The sequence below is a fragment of the Puntigrus tetrazona genome, chromosome 8, assembly GCF_018831695.1.
Source record: "Puntigrus tetrazona isolate hp1 chromosome 8, ASM1883169v1, whole genome shotgun sequence".
Taxonomy (NCBI): domain Eukaryota; kingdom Metazoa; phylum Chordata; class Actinopteri; order Cypriniformes; family Cyprinidae; genus Puntigrus; species Puntigrus tetrazona.
The window spans coordinates 23,838,432-23,865,950 of record NC_056706.1 but is presented as its reverse complement, the minus strand read 5'-3'; the positions used below and the strand labels follow the sequence as shown (position 1 = coordinate 23,865,950).

Sequence of the window (27,519 nt, the reverse complement as noted above, 5' to 3'; positions counted from 1 at the left end):
ATGTACTCCCATGAGAACAGAGTTCAACTCAGTATAAACAGCACTTTCCCTACTTTGGACTAAATTTGGCATGACTAGATATACTCTACAAATTATGATAACAGGCTTCCATTTTTTTATATGAATAAGTTCTAGTTGTTTTCTTTGGTTGCTCGCAGAACTATTTTGAACTATTCTATGGAGTACAATCCATTAATGACAGAAAATGCCCTATCAACATTCACAACAGTAAATCATTAGCTTATGGCCATGATAAAGGTTGCATTTATTTAACACTGTTTTCTCATTACACGTTTTCTAGTGCTTAGTGCTTTGATATGTTGTTAAAAGCGCTATACAAATAAAAATTATTTGATTTGATTTAGTGTGAACATACTTTATTTGCTATGAATAATCATATGCGGTTTACTTTTACATCTGCCTTTTATAACTTTTTAACAAAATAATAGCATCATGTGTCATATCAACACATCAAACAAAAAACAACCTGTATATATATTTTGCATTTTAAAAGTTCAATTGAAAGCTGTTTGATTCCTTTACTGAGGTACCCTTATGATGAATAAACTAAAATTCATTCAAAGGGCATGTGCAACTGCACACAAATAGGCTATTTGGAGCTATTTATGATCAAATAACTTATAAAAGTATAAACTTATAAAGTATAAATTTTAGCATTGATACTTGTATCACCTTCATGTGGCTTTTTGAGGAGACAAGTACTGTTATTTGTCTAAGTTTGGCCTTCACATTAAAGCAAGAAAAAACTAACAAGCCTTTTATAAATCTTCCCAGCTCAAAATAATTTACTTGATAGCAGCAAACTCCCACCCGATATAAATCTGGCACAAAGAGAAGAAAGTAGCATCCCAAGCTAATTTATGTGGTTTTTTTTTTTATCTCTCTGCCAGTAATAGTGAACTGTGCACAGATGTCTGTATGCTTATCTGTCAGTCTGTCTGTCACAAAACCAAAGGCTGCAACATTCTGTCGATCTTGGATTATGGTACACTAAACAGACATGTCACTGCAAACCAGTTGTAGCTGCATTGGCAGAGTTTTATTAGTGCATAATACAGTTGAGCACATTTCACAAAGAAGTTGTTACAATAAAACATAAATATATATATATATATATATATATTTTTTTGTTTCACTTGAGATACATATACACACAAAGTGCTTTGGTAAACTCAGACAAGTCAATTAAACCTTTATATTTTTCTTTCTATTCAGTGAGATACATGTAGGATAAAGCAGAGGTTCTTAATACAGTATGTTGTCCGTTGAGGCTCTATTATTCAAAGATTTTCTTCTACAACACAATATGGTGTTTGCATGGTAAAAGTCATTGTTGACGCTCCTTATCTGCGAGTCTCTTTGCCTTGTTCTGCAGGTAGCGTGCTTTCCCTTCTTCAAACCGCTTCTGCTCCTCTTCACCTTCCAACTGCAAGAAGATAAAAGACGCATTTTACACACAAGCAGTTAAGTTGGATACCCTAGTGTCCTGGAAACCCTGCGCTTTTGAAGGTCATACACATAAAATGGAAAACCACTGAAGTGTTAAGAACATTATCAGAATATGTTCACACAAGCACTTCTTCATTTTATGTTCTCCCACCTGAGCATTAAACATCCTGTCAACCGCAGTAAAAGTTTGTAGATGTGTTTATCTTGCTGTACTCCACAATAAATAATACAAAATGTAAACCAAAGAGAACTTTTTTAACATGTTAACATTTCATCTGGACTGTATCGATGTCTAATTGTTACTGGGTATCTGTAAAAACCTCACTATCTATAATGTTCACGTGCCAGGTCCATCTATTCAAAAACATATGTGTGAATTTCAATATACATTAAATGTTTATGCACTCTAAACTTACACAAACAATAAACGATTGGATTTTATGACTAACAAAGATTAATGAATGCTGTAAAATATAACGCTTATTGTGAGTTTGTGTTAACTAATTCATAAATGAATCTAACAAAGATTAATGGATGCTTTTTTGTGAGTTTGTTTGTGAGGTAATACACTGATTAATGTTAAAAAAAAAAACATTACTTAGTGCAACAAATAAGATATTATTAAAATTTGGGAGTCTGAGAGAAAACCTGCTGTAATGTAGTAAAATCCTAAACAACAGTATATATAAAAGTAACTGGAAAGGGGGTGATCCAGGGGGTAGATATGGGTAGGTTTAGGGGTGAAAATGGGATCCAGGGGGTGAAAACAGGTAGGTTTAGGAATATGTAAAGCAGGAGGAGTTAGATATGATGTTGTTAAAAAGAACATAACAAGAACATTATTTTGTGTATTTGGTGTAATGCAATGTATTTATGTGGCTTAAGTTTCAAAAAACATTATTTTCCACATACATTATTGTTTCTCTTCTAAGCCCCGTCTTCCGAAACGGAGTAATTTACACAAAGCTCAACGTCCGAAAAAAGCAAGATGTACTCTCACTGGCCAGCTATCCAGTGCATTGTGATTGGCCAAATACCACAAGCATTTTGCGTATATGTTACTCCCCTTAAATGATACCATGTCCCAGCACTATGACACCAAATGAAACGCATTACAAACGAGGCATGTGTTGCATTTATATGTGAAGTCTAACTTGCTTTGCCTGCGTAACATCAGAGTAATTACATGGTAAATCAATAGGTGTTGTCTATTTAAAGTGTAACACAAAAAGTGCTGTTAGTCCTGACACACATTTGTACTTTAATTACCAAGTAGTGTTGTTACCAATGTGTCCTGTTATACATTTGTACTTACACATACCATTCAGTGGGTTGTTACATATGTGTAGTTACACAAACATTAGAGCTGTAGATACTATGTACCAATGTATACTTACACTGTGGACATATACTACATACACATCTAATTACAATATAAGTACACAGATATTAGGGACAGTTAATATATAGTGAGGACCGTAATTGGTGATACTTGCTGTTTCTTTGTAGTGTATTTGTGAAATTTAGAGCATGGTGTCATGAAAATGATAAAGTAGTATGCCAAATAAAAAAACGAAGACGGTTACACACATATGACATGCACCTGTTTGCCGTGCATATAATAGACAGTTTTTGTGAGCATATGTTATGAAATTTGACGGCTCCATCATGACTGTTTGCCACCTGGCAGACACACACTACATGGTCAATAAAGAACAGTTTTGTTGTTCTCATTGCCACACCTGCAGCATTATGGGCCCTCCCATTTGCAATGGGCTTTTACAGCCTATAAGCCCCAGGCCCTTCACAAGCTTCTGTTTAGAATGTAATCATCAAACACATGCGTCAGAGATAACTAACATTTGTGGCAATAAACCTGAAGGATGTGCACTTTCATGTCTCAATTCTACGAAGGCACAGGCCATTTTTTCGGTTTGCAGTTGAAAGACAGGCATATCAGTAAATGGTCCTTCATTTTGGCTGTCGCTTTCTCATGTCGTTATGAAGGTTGCAGAGGCCCTTGTCCCTCTCAAGGAAGTGGGCCTCGCGGGAAATACCATGATCACTGGGAGTGAGGGCTCACTCTACCAGGGGTATGGCTACATCAGCAGTCTTAGTGAACAGGGCCTCTCTAGCAGATATCTGTAGAGCTGCAGGTTGAGCTACACCTAATACATTTGCTAAATTTTCGAATTCAGAAATGCAACTAATCATTTCTAGACTTCTGAACATCAGTTCTTGACTCAAGAGACTGGTAGGGTCTAGAGCTCGTTACCAGCATGACTCCTCTCAGGGTGGTTATCTGCTTATCCGTTCCAATTCAGGTTCCTTTCATGAACTCTAGAATACCTGTCCATCCGAACTTGATAGCAGAACCCACTATGGGGTAAGTTCCCTCAAGTATTGGGTTAATGCTCCACGTGTAGTTGTTCCTCTTGTAGCCCAATGTGTGTATATTCTACTGAATTATCTCTGAAATTCAGTGTTTCTTTTATGATCTGTCAACAAGTTTTGGGCTTTGGTAGTTCTCCCCCTAATGCGGAGCCCACCTGACAATCTTCTCTGTGTGGTACTTCTTCTTTAAGTCCATCGGTTTTGGCTGAGGGGACCTCTGCCTTTGTGATGGCTCTCGCAGATGTTGGAAAGCGAGGTCTTAAGGCATTGGCATGAAGAGGTGCATTTGGTTGTGACCAAATTAAAGACATGACCGATGTCTTGTCTTAAATAGTGAGAACTATTTTGGAATAAAAAAAACATTACTAAGATTATGATTATGTGGCCCTTTAAGGGTAAATGCAACCTTTTAAGATTACTGTGCTCTGTCATTTTCTGCTAAACTGAATTTTATTCACACACACAAACTCAAGAGACTACAACTGCACATTCTGCTGTATATGAATAGAAATTCATGTCCAACCAATAGAGAGTCACAGACTGACCTCTTGGCTGAACTGAAAAAATATAAATGTAACAGATGCAGATTTGCTAAGTTACAGGAAAATGGACATCATCATATTTTCGAATTCTTGTTTTTCATTTTAAACTAATCTGTGGAAAAACTATGGTTTCATTTAAGTAAAGACAGGAGCGATTTCACCAGTTGCAAAAATTATTTCTTGATCTAAATCGAGACAAAGCATATTTGCTTTGGGAGCTCAGCTTCATCACGAACAAACAACAATACTGCGCGAGAGAGCAGGATGTCAGTTGACGTTAGGCTTCATCTTGCAGCTGCACACTACACCATGGCTATTCTTATCATTGGCTATAGGTCACCAGCTAGTCATGCGCGGCAGTGGCAGATGGCGGGCAACCTTAGGGAACAAACTGTGCAGTGACAACTGAAGCAGCCTGGCTGATGAGGGCATGTGCACAAATGAGGATCACAGATATAGGATGCATATCCACAGCAAGGTTATATAAGCTCAAGCAGATACACTAAACTTCACAAGGCTGCTGATGTTGAGGCTCATTTTATGCTTCTGAGGTGACCCAATTTAACAGAAGAGCATATGCACTGTTGCACTTATTTTTATTTAATGTAAGTGGCATTTCTGGCTGTCATTAAAAACATATTTGACTGTTGACTTGCAAACAAGAATTAAATATTCCATAAAGCTCTGTAATACCTGTTTTAACTAATGAAACTTTTATGTGAACAGCTGTTTCTTGCAACAAAGGCGAAACAAAACCCCTCTCCCTATAATTTCTAACTGAAAACAACATCATGTGACCTTGAAGGAAGTCCTGGCTGGGTCAGTGACTGTCCTGTTGCTCAGGGCTCATGATGAGGCCAGGAAAAGACAAGGGGGCATGGCAGCAGTGCTTGTCTTGAACAAATTAAATTAAGCTGGAGGGAAGCTCAGTGCCTCAGTCACAGAGAGACTGACTGGCAGAAGACCACGGTGATTGCTCCAACAGAAACCACCAGAGTGTGAAACATTATACAATTTAGCGTTAAAGAAAAAACAGCAGTTGTTGCAAATGCAAAATGGCCAATATGGATGCTGATTGGCGTGATTTGATACTGCATTTACAATGAGACAGCATACTCACAATGGGATTACCAAATTAAAATTAGTAGTACATAATTGGTCAGGCCTCCATGAGAAAAAGGGCTCCATGTACATTTAAGCATAACAATGAAAAAAATTTAAAAAAGGAAAAAAAACAAACAAACAAGCAAACAAAAAAATTGATTGTGAACTTATGATCTTATGAACAGACAAGACATCATAGAGAAATCTGAATATAGTTTGAATTTGGCTGACATGAAGAAGCCTTTGGCAAATATTGAAATTGCAGTGGCCCACAAAAGCATGGCAAAGTCAGGCAATTTCACCAGATTTGCCTCCTTAATGAAGCTCCTGGCAGAGAGAGCAATATACTTTCTTTACAATGTGTGTAATCAAGATTTGCATTTATAAAAAGTGGATTACCTAAATAACACCTGTCACTCTCTTAACTGTCACTGCAAACAATTAGTAGACAGTCAATGCTGAAATTGAATCCATTATGAATATGCATTGAAAATATTCCATATTTTGTATGGAAAAGTCGATTAAAAGGATCTTGGGAAAAATAACAGCAGAAAATATGAGGGGGAGTAGATAATGACAGTTTTGTATGGGAGTGATCTAATCCATAAACAATGTATATCAAAAACACACAATCAATGAATCGCATTTATTTATATAAATATAAATATATATAGTGCTTTTAACAATACAGATTATGTAAAAGCACTGAACAGTATGAAAAAGGACAATAGAGTGACAGTAAATGTATGATAAGATTAAGCACGTAATTTGTCTCTAATCAAATCGACGATAATCACTAGAAATTAAGTATCTTTACTTTAACTTTACATATTTACTTAAACTTACATTACACAAGTTAAACTTGTGTTTAGGCTGAAACAACTGCAGTGAAGTGCCATTGTTATGCAGCATGAAGGTAAATGATCAGCTGCTTATATATCAGCTTTGATACAGATAATATGATACCACATGGACCCTGGACCACAAAAGGTCATAAAGGTCATATATATATATAATCTAAAAGCTGAATAAATAAGCATTTAATTGATGTATGGTTTATCAGGATAGGGCAATATTTGTCTGAGACACAACTATCAAATCTGGACTCTGAGGGTGCAAAAAATAAAATCTAAATACTAAGAAAATCATTATTTGTCCAAATCATTAGCAGTGAATTTTACTAGTCATAAATTGTCACACCCTTGTGTGTGTTTCCATTCCTCATGTGATCTATGACCTAGTTTCTCCCATAATCATGTCATTGTGTTCAGGTGTTGTTTATTCATTACCTTCAGTTTGCCTGGTCTCGACTATACTACCTTAGTGTAAGTGTGTGTTTGTTACCCTTCATTGTGGAATTTACCTTATTGTGAAATATTAAAATACTGTTATCGTTACATATCATCTTTGTGCGCTCCTCCTTACAACACACCAAGACAGAACAGGACAGTAAAAGATGTAGGTGGTGTGTATACCCACGTTTTTGGTTTTGCTTTTTGTACATTTTTATTTTATTTTCTCCCTTCATGAATAATCCTGCCATCCTCATCCTCCTGCTGGAGCAGGGGGACCGCTCTCTTAGGGCCACACAAATGACTCTCCATTGCTACTCTCCAACCTCACATGCTAGTCTGTCAGGGATTGTCTTTGAGAGAGCCTCGCCGCCTTCATCGAGTTGGTGCTGGTGTCATGTAATTCTCCACTGACCATTGACATTGTGGACGACGACACCAGCCCCACTCTGGACCCAGTGCCCTGCCTACCATCTCCCTGCTGCACAGCGCGCATGCCCGAGCCCACCTCTGACAAAGCGGCAGAGGCCACAGCGGCCCACAAGCAATTACAAACTGGAGTGACAGAGCTGAGGACCACCTTGGAGCCAGAGCCCTTGATGTCAAACCAGATGCGAGAGCCGGCAACAGAGCTTGCCACTGAGGAGAGTGCCATGGACAGCAAGAATGCAGAGCAGAGCTCCACTGCACCAAGACTGAGAGTGAGCTGTCTGTAAATCTTGGGCTACATGATGAAGAAATTGATATAATTGACTGGGAAACTCAACTGGAGTTTGGTCCTGCCTTTTACACACCCTTTTTCTCTGCTGGTCCCGCTCAACCCTTCTTTGTCCCTGCTGGTGCTGTCCAGCCCTCCTGCATCTCCACTGGTCCCGTCTAGCCTAGAATTGGCTCCCAATACTCCGATGGCCGCTCCTCAAGAGCACCCTCCAGTGCCCACACATCATAGGCATTCTCCATTGCCCACTCCTCAAGAGCGGTCTCTGGTAACAATGCTGCGCCCTCAAGTGTTAAGCCCAAAGGAGATTCAAAAACTGCTGACCTCCCACTGTTTCTGTCTCCTCCACCCCTGGCTTCTGTCAGCCCCACTGCTCACCCTCAGTTCACCATCTGTGTCTTGGAATCGCTACGAGTTTGCCAGTCTCCAATGGCATTGTGGCTAGAGGATCCCTCAACTGATCGGCAATAGTAGGGGCATATCACTCCTTTCTGTAGGAAGTAAGTTTCTGGCCAAGGTGATGCTTCAGAGACTCATTAACAACATCATAGTCAATGCTTCCTGAATCGCAGGGTGGCTTTAGGAAAAACAGAAGCACCATTTGCGTGATCTTCACAGCCTAGCAGCTTCAGGAAAAGAGCTGGGTGCAACATCAGGGCATGCTTATGGCCTTTGTTGATCTTTCTAAAGCATTTGACACTGTGTAAAGAGAGCTCTTATGGGATGTACTCCCTTAGGTTTGGCTGTCCCAATTAATTTGTTAACACTCTCTGCCAGTTTCATGATAGGATGACTGCTCGGTTGTCCATATGTGGACAAGAGTCCAAGCAGGGGTGTGTGCATCTTCCTCCTATTTGTTACCAATATTCTCCACTACAAGAAAATTGCAGTATGCTGATGAATGAGCTTTTGTAGCCTATACTCCAAATAACACTCAAATTGTTCTTGCTGTGGTGGTTAGGGCTTACACCAAAACATAAGTGGCTTGCCAATGGAGTACCAATGTCCCACCCTTCTACCTGCCTTTGGGATGAACAGCTGTTAGCAGGGCCATCTTTTAAATAACTGGAGAATATTCTTGCTGAGGACTGTGGTATTGACCACGAAATTCAGAGCTACAGGCGTAAAACAGTTGCCTTTAGGAGACTTTGACATGGAGTCTTTTACATAAAGAATCTTCATCCTTCCACAAAAGCTGATAAGGCACGTGATAAGGATGATCCCATGTTGACTGCCCTGCAGAGTGCTCTATGGCCAGCTACATTGTGGTCGACTTTCAGCTGGGGGAAAGAAAAAGCAATATAAGGATCAGATGAAGATTACCTCTAAGAAGTATAGGATCCGACCTGAAGACTTTACTGCTGACAGTACCATCTGGCAAAAGCTGTGGGTTCATACATTCGAGATGGAGAAAATAACTAGAAGATAGGCAAGCCATGAGAAATATAGCCATGGCTGCCACAACTGCCACTATTGCAACTACTACATGCATATGCCCCACCTACAATAGAGTTTATGGGTCTAAGATAGGACCGTTTAGCCATCAAAAGTCTCTGCGTTAAAAGTGTAAACATCGCCACTGGATTTCAATAGACAACTAAGCCCTATTCGAATGGGACTAGTTTTCTATACTACGTGTGGGTTTTGATTCTTATTACTGGACATCTGCAATTTTTATGTACAATTTCAGACGGCCTAACATCTCTGTGTTTATTACAGAGGTGGAAGGGCTTTGTACATCTAGGATCACCAAGATCATGCGCTCTCTGTATGCGTGTATTGTGTATAGTAATTCGGATTGAATATAATTTGTATAATCACAAAAACCATTGTTAACCTAAATAACTAGTAGCAAAACCATGTTAATGGGTAGTTACTTCAGTTTAACTATTGTATATTTTTTATTTTAAGTAAACCCATGTTTAATTTTGATAAAGGTACATATCACTAAAACATGTAATTGAGTGCAGAAATGAACGTGAATAATCTTACCCGATACAGATACTATAATAGCCAGTCTTAACAGATTCGGATGCAATTAAAATCACAAAGTACGTCTGTGAAAAAAATCTAACAACCCCCTGTAAAACTAGTCCTGTCCGAATAGGGCTTACGTAAGCATAGCCAATACACCAGAAGAATGCTACTGGATAGCTTTTAAATGGCACTTGTTTGGTTGGCACATGTAAAATCAGAAGTATGCAACATGGGGGCTGCTATCTATGCTTTAAGCATCATGTAACTGATCAAAACAGAAAGGAACATTATGTCATGATAATGCAGACTGGATGATGGTAAAAGAAGAACAACTTTACTGTTGGTTAATGTTAATGTTTTTTTTCCTGGTTAATCAATATTACAGTACTATAATGAATGTAATTTATGCACATTTCCTGTAATTCCATTTATACTTTAATTCATAGATGCTTTTTAGTGAAATTGTAGTCTGCTTCCTGTTTTAGATCTTGCCATTCAAAATCTATATATTGTACATTTATAAACATCTTTACATCCATTCTCATACACAACTGAAAGAAAACAAGATATTTGGTGCATTTATAACAATGGCAAAATGACCCCGATTCAGCCTAGAACCAAACTTACCTAAAATGATAACATTATACTATTGTTGAATAATTTAGTATCAGATCACTGTTCTTATTTTACAGGTGACATTTTACTATACTGTGCTGATAATCCAGTAGAGTAGAGAAGTGCCTTAACTAGCACTCTGATCCATAATATCTCAATTAACCTTTCGTTCTGTGACCTTTTCAGCTGCTCCCATAATGCTTCTCCAAGCTAGTGCACAACTAAACGTATACAGGTATCTTCTTTGGAAGTATTTCTTTGGAAATCCACTGCATGTTATTTCAGGGGTGAGACAGTTTAAAAATATCACACTTTGTAAAGGTGCTCTGATTAAAGTATTATTTGACTTTAAGACTGTGGCTTTTAGTGTTCAGGATATATGTCAGAACACTCATGGCATCTTGACCTCGGCAGTTGCTAATATGTAGCTCACCTAAAAATAGAAATAATTATGCAGCCTTTTAATCATATTTTGTAGATTGTTCATGCAGATTTTTTCCATAGTACCAAGGAATACAATGACCAGACGATATATAGAACATAAATGCACTATAAAGGAAGCTTGAAATCGTGCCCCAGGCCATCTCTGTTTTTTGCAAAAAAAATCTTTCCATTTTACAAATCTTCAGCATACAATTATCAAAGAAACATTGACGTGGCAAATTTAAAATGAAAGCGCAAACTGTGGACTGTTTGCTACACTAGTCTATGGCTTCGAAAGGCTTGGAATATAAAGTACAATCAACATAAACTATTGTTATGATACAGGCCACCAGGGCACCACACAGATTTTATTAAAGAATTTACTGGAGTTAGTACTAGTGGCAGATTAAGTCATAATTGTTGTTGATTTTAATATCCTTGTTGATAATGGAAAAAAAATGCATAAGGACCAGCATTCTTAGACTATCTTAACCCTATTGGTGTTAGACAACCTACACATTATCGAAATCATACTCTGGATTTAATACTGTCACATGGACTTGATGCTAATGGTTTTAAAATTCTGCAGCAAAATGATGACATTTCAGATCATTATTTAGTCTTGTGTGAACTCCATATAGCTAAAACCATAAACTCTGCACCTTGTTACAAGTATATGTGACGAGTCAGCTGCCTCTTCCCTTCTTATCATCATCACCCCATCCCTTATTCACTACCTTTCACCATGCTCCCGACTGGAGTACATGTGTGAAAAAGGAGTGGTGCAGGATTGGACAGGTCTGGCAGCGAGTGATGTGGTGCACCTGTAGCAAATGGAGCCTCATCACCTTCGCTGTTAAATGCAGAGCGTGCCTGTCCACAAGAGGTGGGTCGTATCCCCTGTGTATGTATGTGTTCTCATGGGTCCAGGAAGGGTGCGATGAGGGATCCCCACGCTGCTAAAGACAGGGGCAGCATGAAAGAAGCCACCATGAGCCTCTTGAGCCCTGGACCTAAGAGGGGAGTGTGTGAGGCCGCCGGACTCCGCCCCTTACCTGGAACCTTCCCCCTCAAACACTGGATGCCCTTCATTACCCCTGCACCATGGTGAGGACACCAGCTCCCCTGTTTATTTTGGACACTTTCCCACTTGGACACTTTTATTTTGTCTTTCTGTTAATAAAAACCTCTCAAATGGCTGACGCTATGTCCACTGTGTCTGTTGTTTGCTTCTGTCACATATGGTGAACCATCACTTCCACCACAAAAGACTGCTTTGTAAACTATGTACTCTCTCTTTTCTAGCACTTTAGATACAATTGCTCCTTTACGCTTAAGAACGATAAAAGAAAATAATCAGACTATAGAATGAACACACCTAAAGAGAGCAGCCTGGAAAATGGAGCACAGCTGGAGAAAAACAAAACTAAAGGTATATCTTATATCCTGGTGGGAAAGTACCCTATCGTACAGAGAAGTATTAAAAACTGATAGATATGATCATTTTTGTCTATATTTCTAGAAGAAAACAAACATAATCTGCGTTATTTATTCAATACTGTGACAAAATTTATGAAAACTAAAGCATCAACAGGTGCTGACACTTCCCAAGATCAAAGCAGTAATATCGGGAAGCAGACACACTCTATCAGTTTAAATCTAGATTAAAGACCCATCTCTTTAACCTGGCTTATACATAACACACTAATACACCATTATTATTCAAATCTGTTAAAAGATTGTTAGGCTGCATTAATTAGATCAGCCGGAACTGGTAACACTCCCAATAACACACAATATACTCATTACATTGTAAAAAGAATGGCATCTACACTAATATTCTGTTTCTTATTCTGTTTTTCAGTTCTTATCCAGATCTGATGGTGGATCAGTACCAAGAGATCACCTTCATCAGAGGCCAGAACACCTAGATGTGCCCCGTGGAAAGATCACTGGAACCTGACACACACAAACAATTAGTCCTTTACACAACCTGACATAGCTGCATTTGCCGCTGTCGCCTCTGGCTTGGTTAGTTGGGGACACTCAATTTCTAGCGATTATTGTCAATTTGATTACACACCATGTCTGCATTTAATAAAAATTAAGTGCTTAATCTTGTCACTATAAACTACTATCACTCTGTTCTCCTGTTTAAAACTGTTCAGTGCTTTGACACAATCTGTATTGTTAAAAGTACTATATAAATAAAAAGTGATTATTGATGCAATTTTTGATAGCCTCTAGTCATTTATATGCTTATTTGCATGAAAATAGACATCGTGCACACATTTACAAACATCTCCTTTTGAGTTTGGCAGAGGAAAGTATGCCATACAGGTTTGGAACAAGAGGCCATGTCAGAAATTTCCAAGAATTTCGTAACCCAAACTCAATCTATATTCAGGCCGAGTGTCTGGACAGACAGAACATGCCAGAACATGCATAAGTCTATTGCCACAAATGCAATGCTTATATATGTATAAATTAGAAAATCTTATTAGTTAGTATGTTTTCACTCCGAAAGCATTGGAAATTTCATCATCAAGTAATGAGTGATCTTGTTTTTCTGTTTGTATTCCTGTTTGATGTGTGATATCACGCTTTTAACCTCTTATTGCACACACATCACATGATGTTTCTAAAAATAAACACAGTTATCATGCTGCAAACCCAGTGGTTGCTAAGGTAACTCAACTTGTTTTGTGTGGCATGGACCAGAGTGTTTGTCAAATGCATTAATGGGTCCAAAAAGTCTGTGACTATGCTGCAATCAGTATTTTTGTCATGTTTTTTAAGTAAAAAATATCTAAGCACTTAAAACAAGATGAATTTACTAGAGATGCAAATTTTTGTAATATAAGCAATTAAGACATCTTAAAATATGTCTTATTTTACATAATTTTGCTCCCAAAGTAAATTGACCTTATTTTAAGTCTTAAGATATTGTTGCTAAAAAAAGACAAAAATACTTACTCCATATATTGTTCTTATTAAGAGTTCCTTCTCATTTCTCTAAAATGTTTCCTGAGAAGACCCTGTCATAGCGCTCACTCGAAAAGGTAAACCTCTGAACGTCTGGGTGATCCTTGCAGCTTTCATTGTGTGCAGCATGCCATTCAATAGTCCCACCCATCCCATGATCCCCACTTCTCTGTGCTTTCACTCCGCCAGCTCTATTCACCCCTCCCCCCCAGCCCATAACTCCCCTCCACCAAGAGCTAAAACTGGAAATCCTAAAAATAGAATGAAAGATCTTTCACTGAAGGAAAAAAAAAACACCTGAAGTCTAAAAAATAGCAGGAATAATCTGTTAACATACTATTTATATTCTGAAACATAAGAGCGAAGAACCACAGTATGACTGATACTCATGCAATTCCATTTATGGAAAAGAGACCTCAAATAAATAAATAAGTTATTTACAAAGCAAAAAGCTGGACAATTCTATATTTCGGGCTACATCAAGCAAAGTCAAAAATGTAATTTCATAAAAAAAACACGTAGTGCCTCAATTGTAAAACTATACAGCAGTTTTTAAATTACACTCACTACATAGTGTTAAATTTGAAGTGATGCATTGTTTTAAAAAAGTGTTATTTGCTGGTATCCAGTATATCTGGTATATTTTCTATATGTCCTTTAAAGACAGTAATATGATGTTATAAATCTGCATTATCGATCATTTACATAATGTACTTTTGAGATAAATAATGAAAAACTTTTGATTTAATGTGATACACAATTCACAAAGTTGAATTTCAGAAGCAGCATTTTAAGTTCTATATAATATTACAAAATGTTAAACGTGAGTTGACAGTAACATAGCTGACCATACAAATTACTTGACAATATGTTATAGTTTAATTTAAAATAAAGAAAAAAATATTTTTAAAAGTTTGGTAATATTGAAGGAATTATGCATATAAGATTAAATTAAAATACTAAAATCTGTGTTTATGATTTAGCCTGACACTATGAGTAACAGTTAGCCCTGCTGAAATGTTTATTATTACTATTATTTTTAATGTTATTTTTATTTTTTTGGGGGCATGGTATGGTTAGGTACGGTTCACTTTTGAGGGTTTTCCACACGAAACAGTACCTAGTACTTTTTTAGTACTATCTTGGGTAAGGTTCTAAGCATACTGTACCATTACCGAAACGTGATGTGTACCCTCAGCTAAACGCTGATTGGCCAGGGAGAATCTTTACTACCTGCATCACTGAACTTGCGAGAGACACTGACATAGACCTACTAGATTTAAATAAGCACAGCGACGTGGAATTAAACCATTTTAGAAGAGTCATGGCAGTAGAGGCCAAGCAACTATAACTAAATCATAATAATTCCGCCCACTTTAAAGCGGTACTATTCTAATAACAGTTTACTACTGATTCCATGGTACAAGGTTTGGTTATACAATCTTTATTGTATAATGCGCAATACAAATGTAGGTAACATGACTTGACTTGACAGCGAGGTCAATCAAGTTATGGATGGAGGGGCACCAGATCAAGACCTTGTCATGACCAGCCCAATCTCAAGACCTGAATTTGAAAACCTCTGGAATGTGATCAACAGAATGATGGATGATCACAAGCCACCAAAAAAACAGAGATGCTTGTATTTTTTTTTTCAGGAGTGTTATAAAGTCACCCAACAGCAATGTGACAGACTGGAAGAGAGCATTCAAAGCCACATGAAAGCTCTGATTGATAATCAGGGTTATTCCACTATATACTGATTTAAATTCAATAGGGTTAAAAAGTAATGTTTTCTTTGCATTATATGTTCTCTGAAAACACTGCATTAGCATTTTTAGTTATTTAGACCAGTTGTCTTTTTCTTTTGCAAATAAATGTTCTAAATGACAATATGTCTATATGTAGTTTGGGATAAATATTGCCATAGTTTAAAGAATAAAATATAATTCATGATTTTACTAAAACACACACCTACCATATTTTAATACATTTATTTAATGCAAAGTATACTTCAAATCCATTTCAAATCTATTGATGTATTGCTTACGACTTATTGATGTAAAATTATAATTTTGAACTTTATTTGTTTTTTCTTTATTGCACAATGCACATTTAATACAGATGTTTATTAAAATGTTATGTTCTTTTTGAAATCAGATATTTTGAAAAGCAGGCAGCACGTTGGAATAGGGAACACTTATTCACTATTAACTATGACTTTTCCCTCAATATATTCCTAATTTGTTGCTTAGTAATAGTTACTAAGGTAGCTGTTAAGTTTAGGTTTTACAGAATAAGGTTATGTACATTAATATGTGCTAAATTACTACTAATATATAGCTAATATTCTATAGTAACATGCATGCTAATTAGCCCTAATATAGTGTTACCTAAAAGCACAATCATTTAAAAAAATTGCAATACATTAAAAAATGGTGACGATTTTTTAAAAATAAGCATTAATTTTACCCCAAATTATACAATCACCCAGTTGCTTCTGGACTCAGTGTGCACAAACAACTGAGAGAAGGTTGTGTATCGATGCTGCAAAGTGTCGCTATTATTATTAGTTTTCAGTAGGGAGCTGAGAATGCCAGCACCTATGGCGCTTACCTTCTGTCACTACCATATCGGAGGCGTCTCTGCATGCCTCCTTACAGCCAAAATGATGATTGATTGGCCTTCTGTTAAAGGATGAATATCTGCCCCAGGCCAATCGTATGCAAATCCTATATTTGTTATATAAGTCATGTACTCATGAGGGCACATGTTTTAGCATACACATTTTGCATTAGGCATTTTAATTTTGCATTCTTAAAAACCCATTTTGCATTCTTGTGCAATGATGAATGGAAAGACCAAGGACTGAAAGCATCAACCTGAAGAAGACCATTTCAAATAATCATCCATAGTCTCTTTTGTGTTGCCTCATGTTAGGAAAAAATCTTGAAATGTAGGTCACCAAGTCCTGTCTCATGCACATGACTCAGAAGACTCAGAAGTTTTTTCCCCACAAAGAAAATAAATTTATGGTTGTTTTTTTTTTTTCTCAAACCAATCACATTTTATTCATCAATATTCCTTTTTTCACAGTGCATGTATATATAAACTTGCATTACTCACTTTCAGCGGAGGCACTGGTAGGGGCTTATTTTCTTTGTCCAGGGAGATGTAGGTGAAGAAGGCTGTAACAGCCCTATATTTCCCCTTCTCAGCCTCCACCAGTGGGTCAGCGTCAACGAAAACCTCAATCTCCATTGACTTATTACTTGTGAAAGTCATTCGGCCGGAAACAGTAATGACACAGCCTGCAGGGACACATAATGTCAGGTATTACATTTACTGATCTTGCATGATCCCGTATTCATTGGAAGACAAAGGTATATATGTGAACACAGAATTAAACAGCCTGCTGATATGTATCTTTTCTAAGTGTTACAGGAAGCAGAAAAGTGCTTTATGCACTATGTATACACTAATCTAATAAATATCTAACAACACAGTTACAGATTTAATGTGATAACCTTATTATGATTAATTAAGGAGTACATAAACAGTGGTTCTAAGCACAGTTAGATAATTGTGCTCAATGCTGATAAAAAAGCTTGTCTATTTATTTTTAGGATAATTAGTTAATTTTTAGTGGTCTGAAAGGTCATTAAAGGAATCAAAAAATGTATTCACAAAGACTTTAGAGACCTGTTCCTTGCCTTCAATATACATGCATTTTCATTTTTCTGGTTGATTTTTTTTTCAAATTACAATATATGAGTATACATTTTACAGTAAGGTATTTGTGTTCCACCAGTTGAGTTATCAGAACCCTAGTAAGGTAACCCTAGCTATGTTATTCATTTTGCTTTAACTAGCACTAGGCATTATGACATTGTTAATTTAACAGAGATGGCCTCAGGAAACCAGTTTGAAAATAGTAATTATTTTTGTGATTTTAAAAATAATTTTCACCAGTTTGGTGTGGAAATTGCTGCCTAATATCTCTTTTTAAATTGTATGCATAGTTCCAATAACTCCAGATTTACTGATTTTATTTTTCTTTAACTTTTATAGTTGCATAATTGTTTTTCGACCATAAGTGCATGTTAAGCAACCGGTACATGTTGGCCCTTATGTACTTCGGCTGGAATATACCAAGTGAAAAAAGTTTTTGCATCAAAATAATGAACTCCTGCTTTCCCTTCCTTCTATTTAAGATATATTATTAGTATGGAGTCCTAACTATTTATCTTGTTGCAGGTTTTATTTGGGTTTAGCAGGGATGGCAAGATTCACCGATTTGCATTGGTGCATCGGCATAAAAGTTAAGGATGTGGTGCATTTATTTATAATGTGCATTGGGTGCAAGTTGGGATTTGTATCACAATGCTTCAGTCTAACATATCTGGTAAAAAAAAAAAAAAAAAAATTTATATACGATTATTAGTAGATGTGCTACACCTTTATTATTTAGTGACCAATAATTTGTGACCAATATTTTATATGTACTGATTTCTTGTTTCAACTGTTTCACACTGCATCGTAATAGGGGTAAATCGTATTACATCAGTATTAGTAGCTGCTTCATTTATATCTGTAATGTATTGTACCTTGTAACGTATAATTGTTTTTTTGATGATTTTGATTGCTTCTATAGTCTTAATTTGTAAGTCATTTTGGATAAATGTCTAAATGTAAATGTAATCTAAATGTATCGTATGTGTTGAGATGCATATTGCATTGACCTCGGTTTGGTATTATTTTTCTCTCGTTTTTCTCTAAACGAGAATAGTTCTGATCAGATCAGAAAAACTCTGGGTCACCAGTTGGCAACCACTGGTATAATATATTGTGCAACTTACAAACTATATATGTAAAACTCGTAAATTACACACACAAAGATAAAACGTTTCCAGTCCGAGTGAATGTGCGGAAGGTTGTTATGTGGGTGGAGGTGACCATGTGTCCCTTGTAGCCCCTTCCAAACTAACAATTATTGCTCGCCGCTTCCTGTATCCGATGACTTTGATCTGATCCATCAAAGTTTTTTCAGAGCATCACTTACTTTCTTTTTTTTTTATTTTGCTAGCCCTGTCAGTAATGCGGCTTTGACACCAGACACTATTAAACACAACCCAGGAATGAACGGACCTCATTATCCCTTATATAGTACATACTTATAATGGATTCTAGGAAAAACAAATGCTCAAATGTACCTTTACACATTTAATGGAGCTCTGAGGTAGATGCAGAACGGCTTAATAGGACCTCAGCTCTCGCGATTGCTAGTTACAATGTGGAAAAGTGAATCTTGCCCATTTAAAAAGCATTCCTGGCAATTTGTCGTTTAGAACAAGGCTGAGAAAAAGAGGATGGTTGAAATTGTTAGGTTCATTTCCTGCCCTCTTTGATGTATACGTCTAATCTTTATTTCCATGGAAACAGAGCCTGAGGGCAGATATATTATTTTGTTCCATCGTTCCTTCACTGTCTTTCAGGTCAATTCATCTGGAATCATGGGAAAAATGAACAGTTGGCCTATAGAATAGCAGACATATGCAGTCAGGTCCATAAATATATTTGCATATTTGGACATAATTTTTTTTTACAATTTCAGCTCTTTTATGACACCAGAACATCATTAAAAATGAAACAATCAAGATGTCAACACCAGAACTTGCTTCCTGCAAAACCGATGTAGAAATAACTTGTACCTGCTTAACCGATAAAATAAAAGCTAAAATAATAGCTAAATAATAAAAATTGTGCATAATTGTGTATAAAATATACAGTATGTGGACCTTATTTATTATCTATTAAAATTTCTGTGTTTTAGGTATTCAATGTTTCTATTCTGCCCCCAAAACTCATATTTGTCACAAACCTTACATTGAGTGGTGGTCTAATAAATTTGTTAAGCATAGTATATGCTATTAAACAACAAAATGCTCTGTTTCTTATAATAACACGTTACAAGACTCTTTTCCTTAGTTTTATAGTATTTTTATAGATTTATTTATTTCGTTATTTTATTAAATTCTATCAATAATTACACTACAGAACAAAAGTCCATAAGTTTTAATTATGATACAACAGAGCATTTGAACATGTGTGTTGTTTTCAATACTGATAGAAGGCATAACACTAAATAATTGCAAGCAAGCAAATAAATAAATAAATATTGAACAAAGGGAAACGGAGTACTTAAAATTAATATTATGAAAAATAAATAAATAAATAAATAAATAAATAAATAAATAACTACACATACATCTAGGTATCGTGTGACAATCAAAAACTGCTCTGTGTTTAGTCTCTTAAATAACCAACTAAAGTATGTTTATTTCTTACTTTCAAGACAAACTACTTTTTCTGTGACCGTCATTGCTAAAAGCCTATAATAAAACATTTTATTTGATCATATAAAACCACTGACAGAGAAAAATATGCAATAAAAGAGAAACCAGGAAGGATGTACAGTGAGTAGAAAGGTGTCATAATTTACAGGTATTTGCTAAAAGTATAAAAAATAAAACTCAGTGCAATTATTTTTTGTTTGCATGTTTTGTAGTCAGTGTAATGATATCAAATACCAAAATACTGATTATCAGCATCAGCAATAATAACTGTAGCTGATTAACATCCTGATGAACAGAAGTGTGTTCTTACATCCTCATCAGTGGATATAATCAACAGAGCGTTTAGCTGTGATAAAATCCACAATGCTATGATGTAACACACTTGTTCACCACGTCACTGTGAACTATAATTTCTTATCATTTTTATTCACTATGCAGTAGAGTTTGTAACGTCAGATACTAGATGTTAAATCAAAGATTTTTAATTACATGCTTTGTCTTTACCAGAGAATGCAAAATGCTTGCATGTGTTTGTCTCAGGACAGAGCGGCTGCATGGACTATGAACAGTCCTGCTTATGTGCCGGGAAAGCGTAAGACAAGTTTAAAGCATGCCGCAAAGTCGACCTAGCCATTACATCAATTAAATCCATTAAACCATTAAAGTTTGACCTAACTTGAGGTCACTGATTCCAGGAAGGGATGCTTATGTTTAAAATACAGCAAATAGGACATCTGGAGAGAATCAACCCTGTGCATCACCAAGAACAGTTAACACACTCACTCCCTTACACAGCAGAAACTTTTTTTTTTTTTATCCTAGTCACACACCGCAGATAAACAATTTCACAAAGTAAAAAAATAAACTAAAATAAGAAGTTACAACATGCACTGCGTTAAACTAACAGAGACTTGCATATTGCTCTTTTGATGATTTTGATTGCTTCCATTGTCGCTTTGGGTATGGTAAATGACTAAATGTGACACTTTATTTTAATTTAAATTTTCTCTTTTAAATACTAGCATATTGGCTGTTCATTAGCACTTATAAAGCACATAATGCCTTTTTATTCTGCATTACCATATTGTAGATCCCTTATTCCTACACCACGAATTTAACAACTACCCAACCCTAAATACAGTATGTGTTCCTTAATCTGAAATGTTTCCAGATAGTTTCTGTAAAATTCTGTAACATTTACACAACCAATTACACAAGCAGTCTGTGTGGCGTCAGATCATTGCTCTTTTCCGATTGCACATTCGAGCAGGCAAGGTTTTAACTTTGGGACTCTTTGTTTGCCCTGCCTACTGCAGATGTTTCTATGTGACACTACTGATGTTGAAATAAACGCTGAAAAGTTAAGTCCCAACCAAAGTCACTAAAATAAGCCCGACAAAACTGAATAATTCAAAATCCTGAAAGCTTTACCAAGTTCATGTCAAAAATACACAAATGGCTTTAAACGAAAACTGATTATGAGCAGGGTTTTAAAACAGACTAAAAAGGATGAGCCTTTTGTATATTTACACACCATTTTTAACAGCACTGCTTTGTTTGTCAAGTCCCATAGCATTAGCACATGAAAATGTTTTAAAGTATACAAACTTGAATGAGTGAAGGATGAATGGAGAAAGTAGTCAGCATAATAATTAATGAAATTAATAATTAATTTTTGCTCAGTCATTTAATGTGAAAGAATAGTAAACCTCAAGACGTTGTGTGTTTTGAAAGCTGGGTCAAAGCTTTCAGTTTTACAATATATGGAAAACAGATCATTTTTGGTTGAAATAAAGACTAATGTTATAATAAAATACATTGCAAAATAATATAAAACACATCAGAGTTTGCTCTGTATATAATACATTTAAAAGATACAATCTGGGATGCAACAAGTTCTAAGAGTATTCTCATTTAGAGTACTCGTGTTACTCTCCAGAGTAAAGTCCCGCAGTATAATAAATAATCTTTTGGAAATGACATAAACTAAGTTTAGCTTTACAATCGTAAAGATAATCAGGTGTCTGTGAGATTTCTGTGAGAGACAGAAACCACATACCAACAATATTCTCAGTTTCACTGAAAAGAGGCCACGAATGTATTTTTAATTACCTTTCTTGATTTTGCGATGGAAGTTAATGGCATCCACTGATGCGGTTACAATGTTGGTCTTGCAGTGCCGAGCAGCAACAATCCCTGCCACCTCATCCATCAGCTTCATGGTCACTCCTGAGGATGACAGATATCAGCGCAATTTACTAAGTGGCTTACAATCAGACTGAGAATATGCATATTAGTCAAATTTAGCATCAGAGTAAAAACCATTGAGAAGTAATTCGCGTAAACTGTTTGTTCTGATGAAAAAAAAATGCAAAGGCACTTGTGATAATACAAGTCATGATCTCCTGCTGATGGTGCATATATAACCAGAATCATATGAGCAGTAAACATCCACTGCTCGCATAGTAAAGAGGAAAATTGCTTTAATGTTCAACAGGAATAACACAATTCTTTCACTTTGTCAGGATACTATCTGATATCTACTGCTATGACGATCTTTCAGTGATATTTAAATGTGTAAAAGACTATCATTCAAAGCCAAAAGACTTAACAGCATAATTTTTAGCAGGAAAATAAAAAGCTAATGCAAGCTAATAGTCTATTTCATTACCATTCTTCATTATCAGTACTGTTTTGGCTGATATGGCATTGCTAACTTAGCAAATAAATACTCATTTGGCAGTGAAATACAAAACCTAATGTCATATGACGGAAAATTGCATTAAAGCACAAACAATGCAGCATGATTACTGCTTAGTAAGCACTGTAAATATAATCATATAAATTGCACAGCACACGGCTGGGACAAAGTTCAGCGCTTTATGAATTATACATCTCTCTGGGCAGAACAGGTCACCATCAGTCTCAGGAGAATCGGACCACTTGTTCTGAATTACAATATCTGTATGACTTGAAAATGTCACTATTTCACTGTCAAACTGCATTGCAATACGTTTGTGTGAGGAACATAGCTAAGCTGATAAATTGTTATTCTTAAATTCTCAAAAATCTCTTGGGTTGCATTCAGATTCAAAACGGCGTCATCAATGCATGGCCCAACACTTCCAAGTGCTGCACAGGAACATGACATGAAAGTCTGAATGTGGATTGTGGTGAATATTATTTGAGAGCTGCAGTGAAGAGGGAGGATTGTCAGTGAATGGCAAGATTGTCATTTTCCTTTTTGTGAAGATTCTACAGAATTTCTAGAATAGAGTAAATAATTCCAGAATTTAAAGCCAAGAAAATTCTGGTTCCTCTTGCAAAAACTACAGTGGTAGCCATATTTTTTTCCCCAGAATATTCAGGATTTAAGGTAATGGTACCAACTACAGTAGGTGTAAGATATCTACCTAAATACAGCCACTAGCTCAGAAAAAATATGGAGACACTGCTGCTGACCAGCTTTGAAAAAATATCTGGCCAGAGGTAAATCATTTGAACAAAGATGAATGGAAGCAGACTGTATGTGATATAAAGGCCTTTAACAACCATTTCCATTGTTCCTAGACCTGAGGGGTAAAGGGCTCACAACATGGAAAACATCATTTCCATTGCTCTTTTGAAATAAAGAATTCAGTGATGTGGATTTTTATCCTTTCATTTTCATGCTAAATATAAACTCAATAAAATAATGTGACCTAAGTATCTTAAGTATGCCAGTAGTAGCCTATATCACGGTAACAAAGCAAATGTTTCCCTTGAATGACCTCTGTAATGGCCCCTTAGGTCACTGTAAGGAGATTAGATTAATGACAAGAAAGTTCATCAGGGAAAACTTGACAAAACAAAAAAACAAAAAACATTTCATTTTAGGGTCTCTTAAAATTACTCATGCATATTACTAGAATATGAGCCATTTACTAGTCGTAATTAAGCAGATATTAAAGCCTTTTTCTACATTACCTTATTTTGCATCCCTAATTCTATCCAATACCTAAACTTAACAACTATTAATGAGCAGCAAATTAGGAATTTATCAGGAGAAAAAAATCATAGTTAATAGTGAAAATTGTTTCTTATTTCAAGGTGTTACCTAATCTTTTCATCAAAGCAACAGTATACAGTAAAAAACTGTGAGAGAGTTAAGCCTTGCAAACTAACTCAGTGTTAAGCAAGAAAAACCCTCAAAACAGATGATTAATTTAGCGAGAGGGTCAGCAGATAACACAGATATAGAACAGAATGACACTCCTTGGAATATTCCTATACCAAGATGATGTACGATTCACAGAGTGGATGCATGTTTTGTAAGCTCCCCTGACACCAAACAGGCAGAGACTTGACTACGCTGGATCGCTGTATGAGCTGGTTTTAGCGATGGACCCCGGGGACTCTCATCTCCAAGTGAGATTCCCTCAATTTACACATGGCACTGAAAGTGCACTCGCCCCTCGAAAACTCTCTCTTGACAATTTGCGGCAAAGCTTCTTCACAATCACAGCTAGTGAGAAAGCGTCATCTCTGGATGTGCAGTGGTGTAAAAATATGGTAGAAGCATGAAATGGCTGCTGAGGTTTTGTATGGGTGTCATAAAAGGGGCCATTTTGAACTTAAGGTTATTTTTTGTCTGGCATAAATCTTCTTCTGCAATCTCTTATACGTGATCCGAGTGTGGTTCGACACTATCAAACTCGTCTACCCTGAGATACTGAGATACTACAAAAGTTTGTTTTTTTTTCATCTGAAACAAATCTAAAGAGGATATAAAGATTACAGTTCCCCTGTAATTTTATCAGATCTAAAAAAATCCAAGCAAAATTAATTTTAGGTATGGGGTGCATTAAGAGATGTAAAATACAGTTGTGTACAATTATGTGTTTTATAAGTAACATAACATTTTTAAATAACCCACTAGTAATATGCATACTAATAACCATCCAGTCCATAATAAGAATTACTTCCTAAATTAAAGTATTGCTAAAATGATCTCTTTTCATGAGCTTGCATAAGCTCTTATAGTATAATTATATATAATTCTCCAGTCATTGTTTAAATAAAGCTAATGCAAATAAAAATTTTCTTTGTTTTGTTTATTTTTTATATGAAATTAAATTTTGTTAATGTTGCATTTAAGATAGAAGTATATATATAAGTTATGCAAAATTCTTGGATTAATTTAAAATCTTAAAAAAGGTGCAGTTTTAACAGACTATTATATCATTCCTAGCTAAAACTGCTATATGTATATATTTTTCTTGAATAGCAAGAATTGGCCAACTAATCTTATGACTGTGCAAATGCATGCAGATGATAGGATAATAACAGTAGGGCGAAAGAACAAACTTTATGTATCATAAGTGTTTGTGTTTTTCAGGAACTAATAGATTTATCTTGTTATTATACAGTCCAGTACATCAGACAAAAATAAAAACAACAACAAGAAATTCAGCAATAAACATAAATATGGACATTTTTTTGTCAATGCCATAAGGATAATAACTCCGTATTAAGAACAGTGCAACTGTGCATTACAGTTATTTAAATTCATGAAAGCTCTCTCTATTCATCTCCATCTGCCTTTGGTAAGGTGAAATGAAAGTCAAGCTGACTCACTCTCATGATGGGCAGAGAGTTTTCGCCACTGCAGTTGAATTATAGAAGCGACATTTGAAACCTGCTTTTCTTTTTTCCTGGAGTTATTTATATGCCTCCATAATTGTCAGTCAGAATGATTTCTATCGGCTGATTTGCATAGACAAATGCATCTAAGTCTGGTGGCACAGTCAATAATACAGCGAACGTCTTGGTATATCTGTCTTCAGACTGAAATTGAGTAATTCAAAATTTATGAACCACTGGTTTTGCAACAAGACCAAGATTTTACATTGGAGAATAAGTGCACAACACACTACTATATACTAAATACATAAATAAAGAGAACACTGCAATTTGTTAATATTATTAATAATTAAATAGGGCCAGTTTTAGTGCAATTCCATGAAACCACTGATGGGAAGGGGAAAATCTGTGGGTGATTTACTGACAACCCACATATTAAAGAACACAAACATAACATCTAATTTCCAGAATGACCAGCGCAATCTACCGACTGCATTAATCATAAAACTAACTCAAAATTTAATCTTGCTGCCTTGTTCTGGATTAAAACTATTACATTTGTAATATTAAAAATGTAAAATTACTAACATATGGACTGAACGGGAAAATTGACAATAGTATAAATCAAACAGCAACAATATGACCTCTTTATTATTATTATTTAACATTCCTTGTCTATATTAAAAGATTTTTCCTTCTTTTAAAGAGATATTGTGTATTTCTATTTTGATATCCTAATATTAATTTTTTTTTTTTTTTTTTTTTCTCCAAACAAAAACACTTGGCAACATCAGCAAGATGTTCTTTTCAATCGAAAAGATGCTGGCAAAACTGAATATCTGCCTGCACACAAATGACCATAATGGCAAGCAAACATAAGTGTGTTTTAACTGTGCAGTCAAAGAATGATGTAAGTTTCTTGGGCTCCAGCTCTGAGAAGGAGAACAGGCGCGCCAATGGAAAAACAGCAATTAGAAAGCCAATCCCAGAGGAGCCTTTGCTGCTAGCAAGGGCTTCAATGATTAGATTTCTTGTGACGATTACCCCAAATTTTTCCTCTGAACAGGCTGAGCCTAGAGCCACCATGATAGATGATGAAATATTCCTCTTCAGTTTTGTACTCTAGATGCTCTGCTCTCCACTACACTTCAAACAATTTTAGGTCTACTTACAAAAACAACTGTACCAACTGCAAAATCAACAAATCTCTTTACACTTCAAAGCATAGCTCTTTTTCTTTTAATCATAATGGTAAAATAAATTAAATAATTAAATGATGGCTTTGTAGTGAAGTGTTACCATAGAAACAGCTTGTGGGATATTTTCGCACATGCTCAAAAGAGAAAAACATTTCTTGTATATTTGTACACTGTGAGTATTTCCAGCTACTAGTTAGCATGGCAGCTTCACTTCATTTAAATCCTTTGTGAGTCATAGTGATTTACTTGTGGATCCTGATACCTCCTGTAATACTTAGGAAACACTCTGACCTACAAATAATGACTCCATTATATGGGAGACAGTCACACTTTATTTTGTTCATTTTGGTAACCCTTTATGGCAACCCTTTAGATAGATAACACTTATTAACTATTAACTAGCATAATTGCTTATTAGCATGCATATCTTACCCAATACCTAAACTTAAAAATTACCTTTTTTTATTCTACATTATTCCTTATTCTACATCCCTAATCCTAGCCAATACCTTACCAACTATTGATAAGCAGGAAATTAGGAATTCATCTGAAGGAAAAGTCATGGTTAATAGTAAGTGTTCCCTATTCTAAAGTTTTGCCATCATTTCATCTAACTCTCACAAAGGCTCTTAAACAAAATAAATTATATAAACACAGATACAACATTTGGTGACACGTTAAGGTCCGATCCTCACTTGTAAAAAACTATTAACTACAACTCAGTAAACTACTATTGTTAGTTAGTATGGTAGTTGTTAAGTTTAGAATTAGGGATGCCCAATATGGTTATGCAGAATATGTGCTTTATAAGTGCTAATAACC

The 27,519-nt window shown here is 35.8% G+C and overlaps 1 protein-coding gene across 1 annotated transcript in view; it reads right to left on the bottom strand.

Moving 5' to 3' along the window:
- Positions 1 to 1,035: 1,035 nt before the first annotated feature.
- The window catches only part of LOC122350042 (cytosolic acyl coenzyme A thioester hydrolase-like), a 36,250-nt gene continuing 9,766 nt past the window's right edge, over positions 1,036 to 27,519 (bottom strand). The window contains exons 3-5 of the mRNA XM_043246226.1: positions 21,989 to 22,104; positions 16,647 to 16,831; positions 1,036 to 1,447 (exon numbers count right to left, since the gene is read on the bottom strand). Of these exons, the coding sequence (XP_043102161.1) occupies positions 1,349 to 1,447; positions 16,647 to 16,831; positions 21,989 to 22,104 (400 nt within the window). The 3' untranslated portion in view covers positions 1,036 to 1,348. The remainder of the gene's footprint in view (positions 1,448 to 16,646; positions 16,832 to 21,988; positions 22,105 to 27,519) is intronic.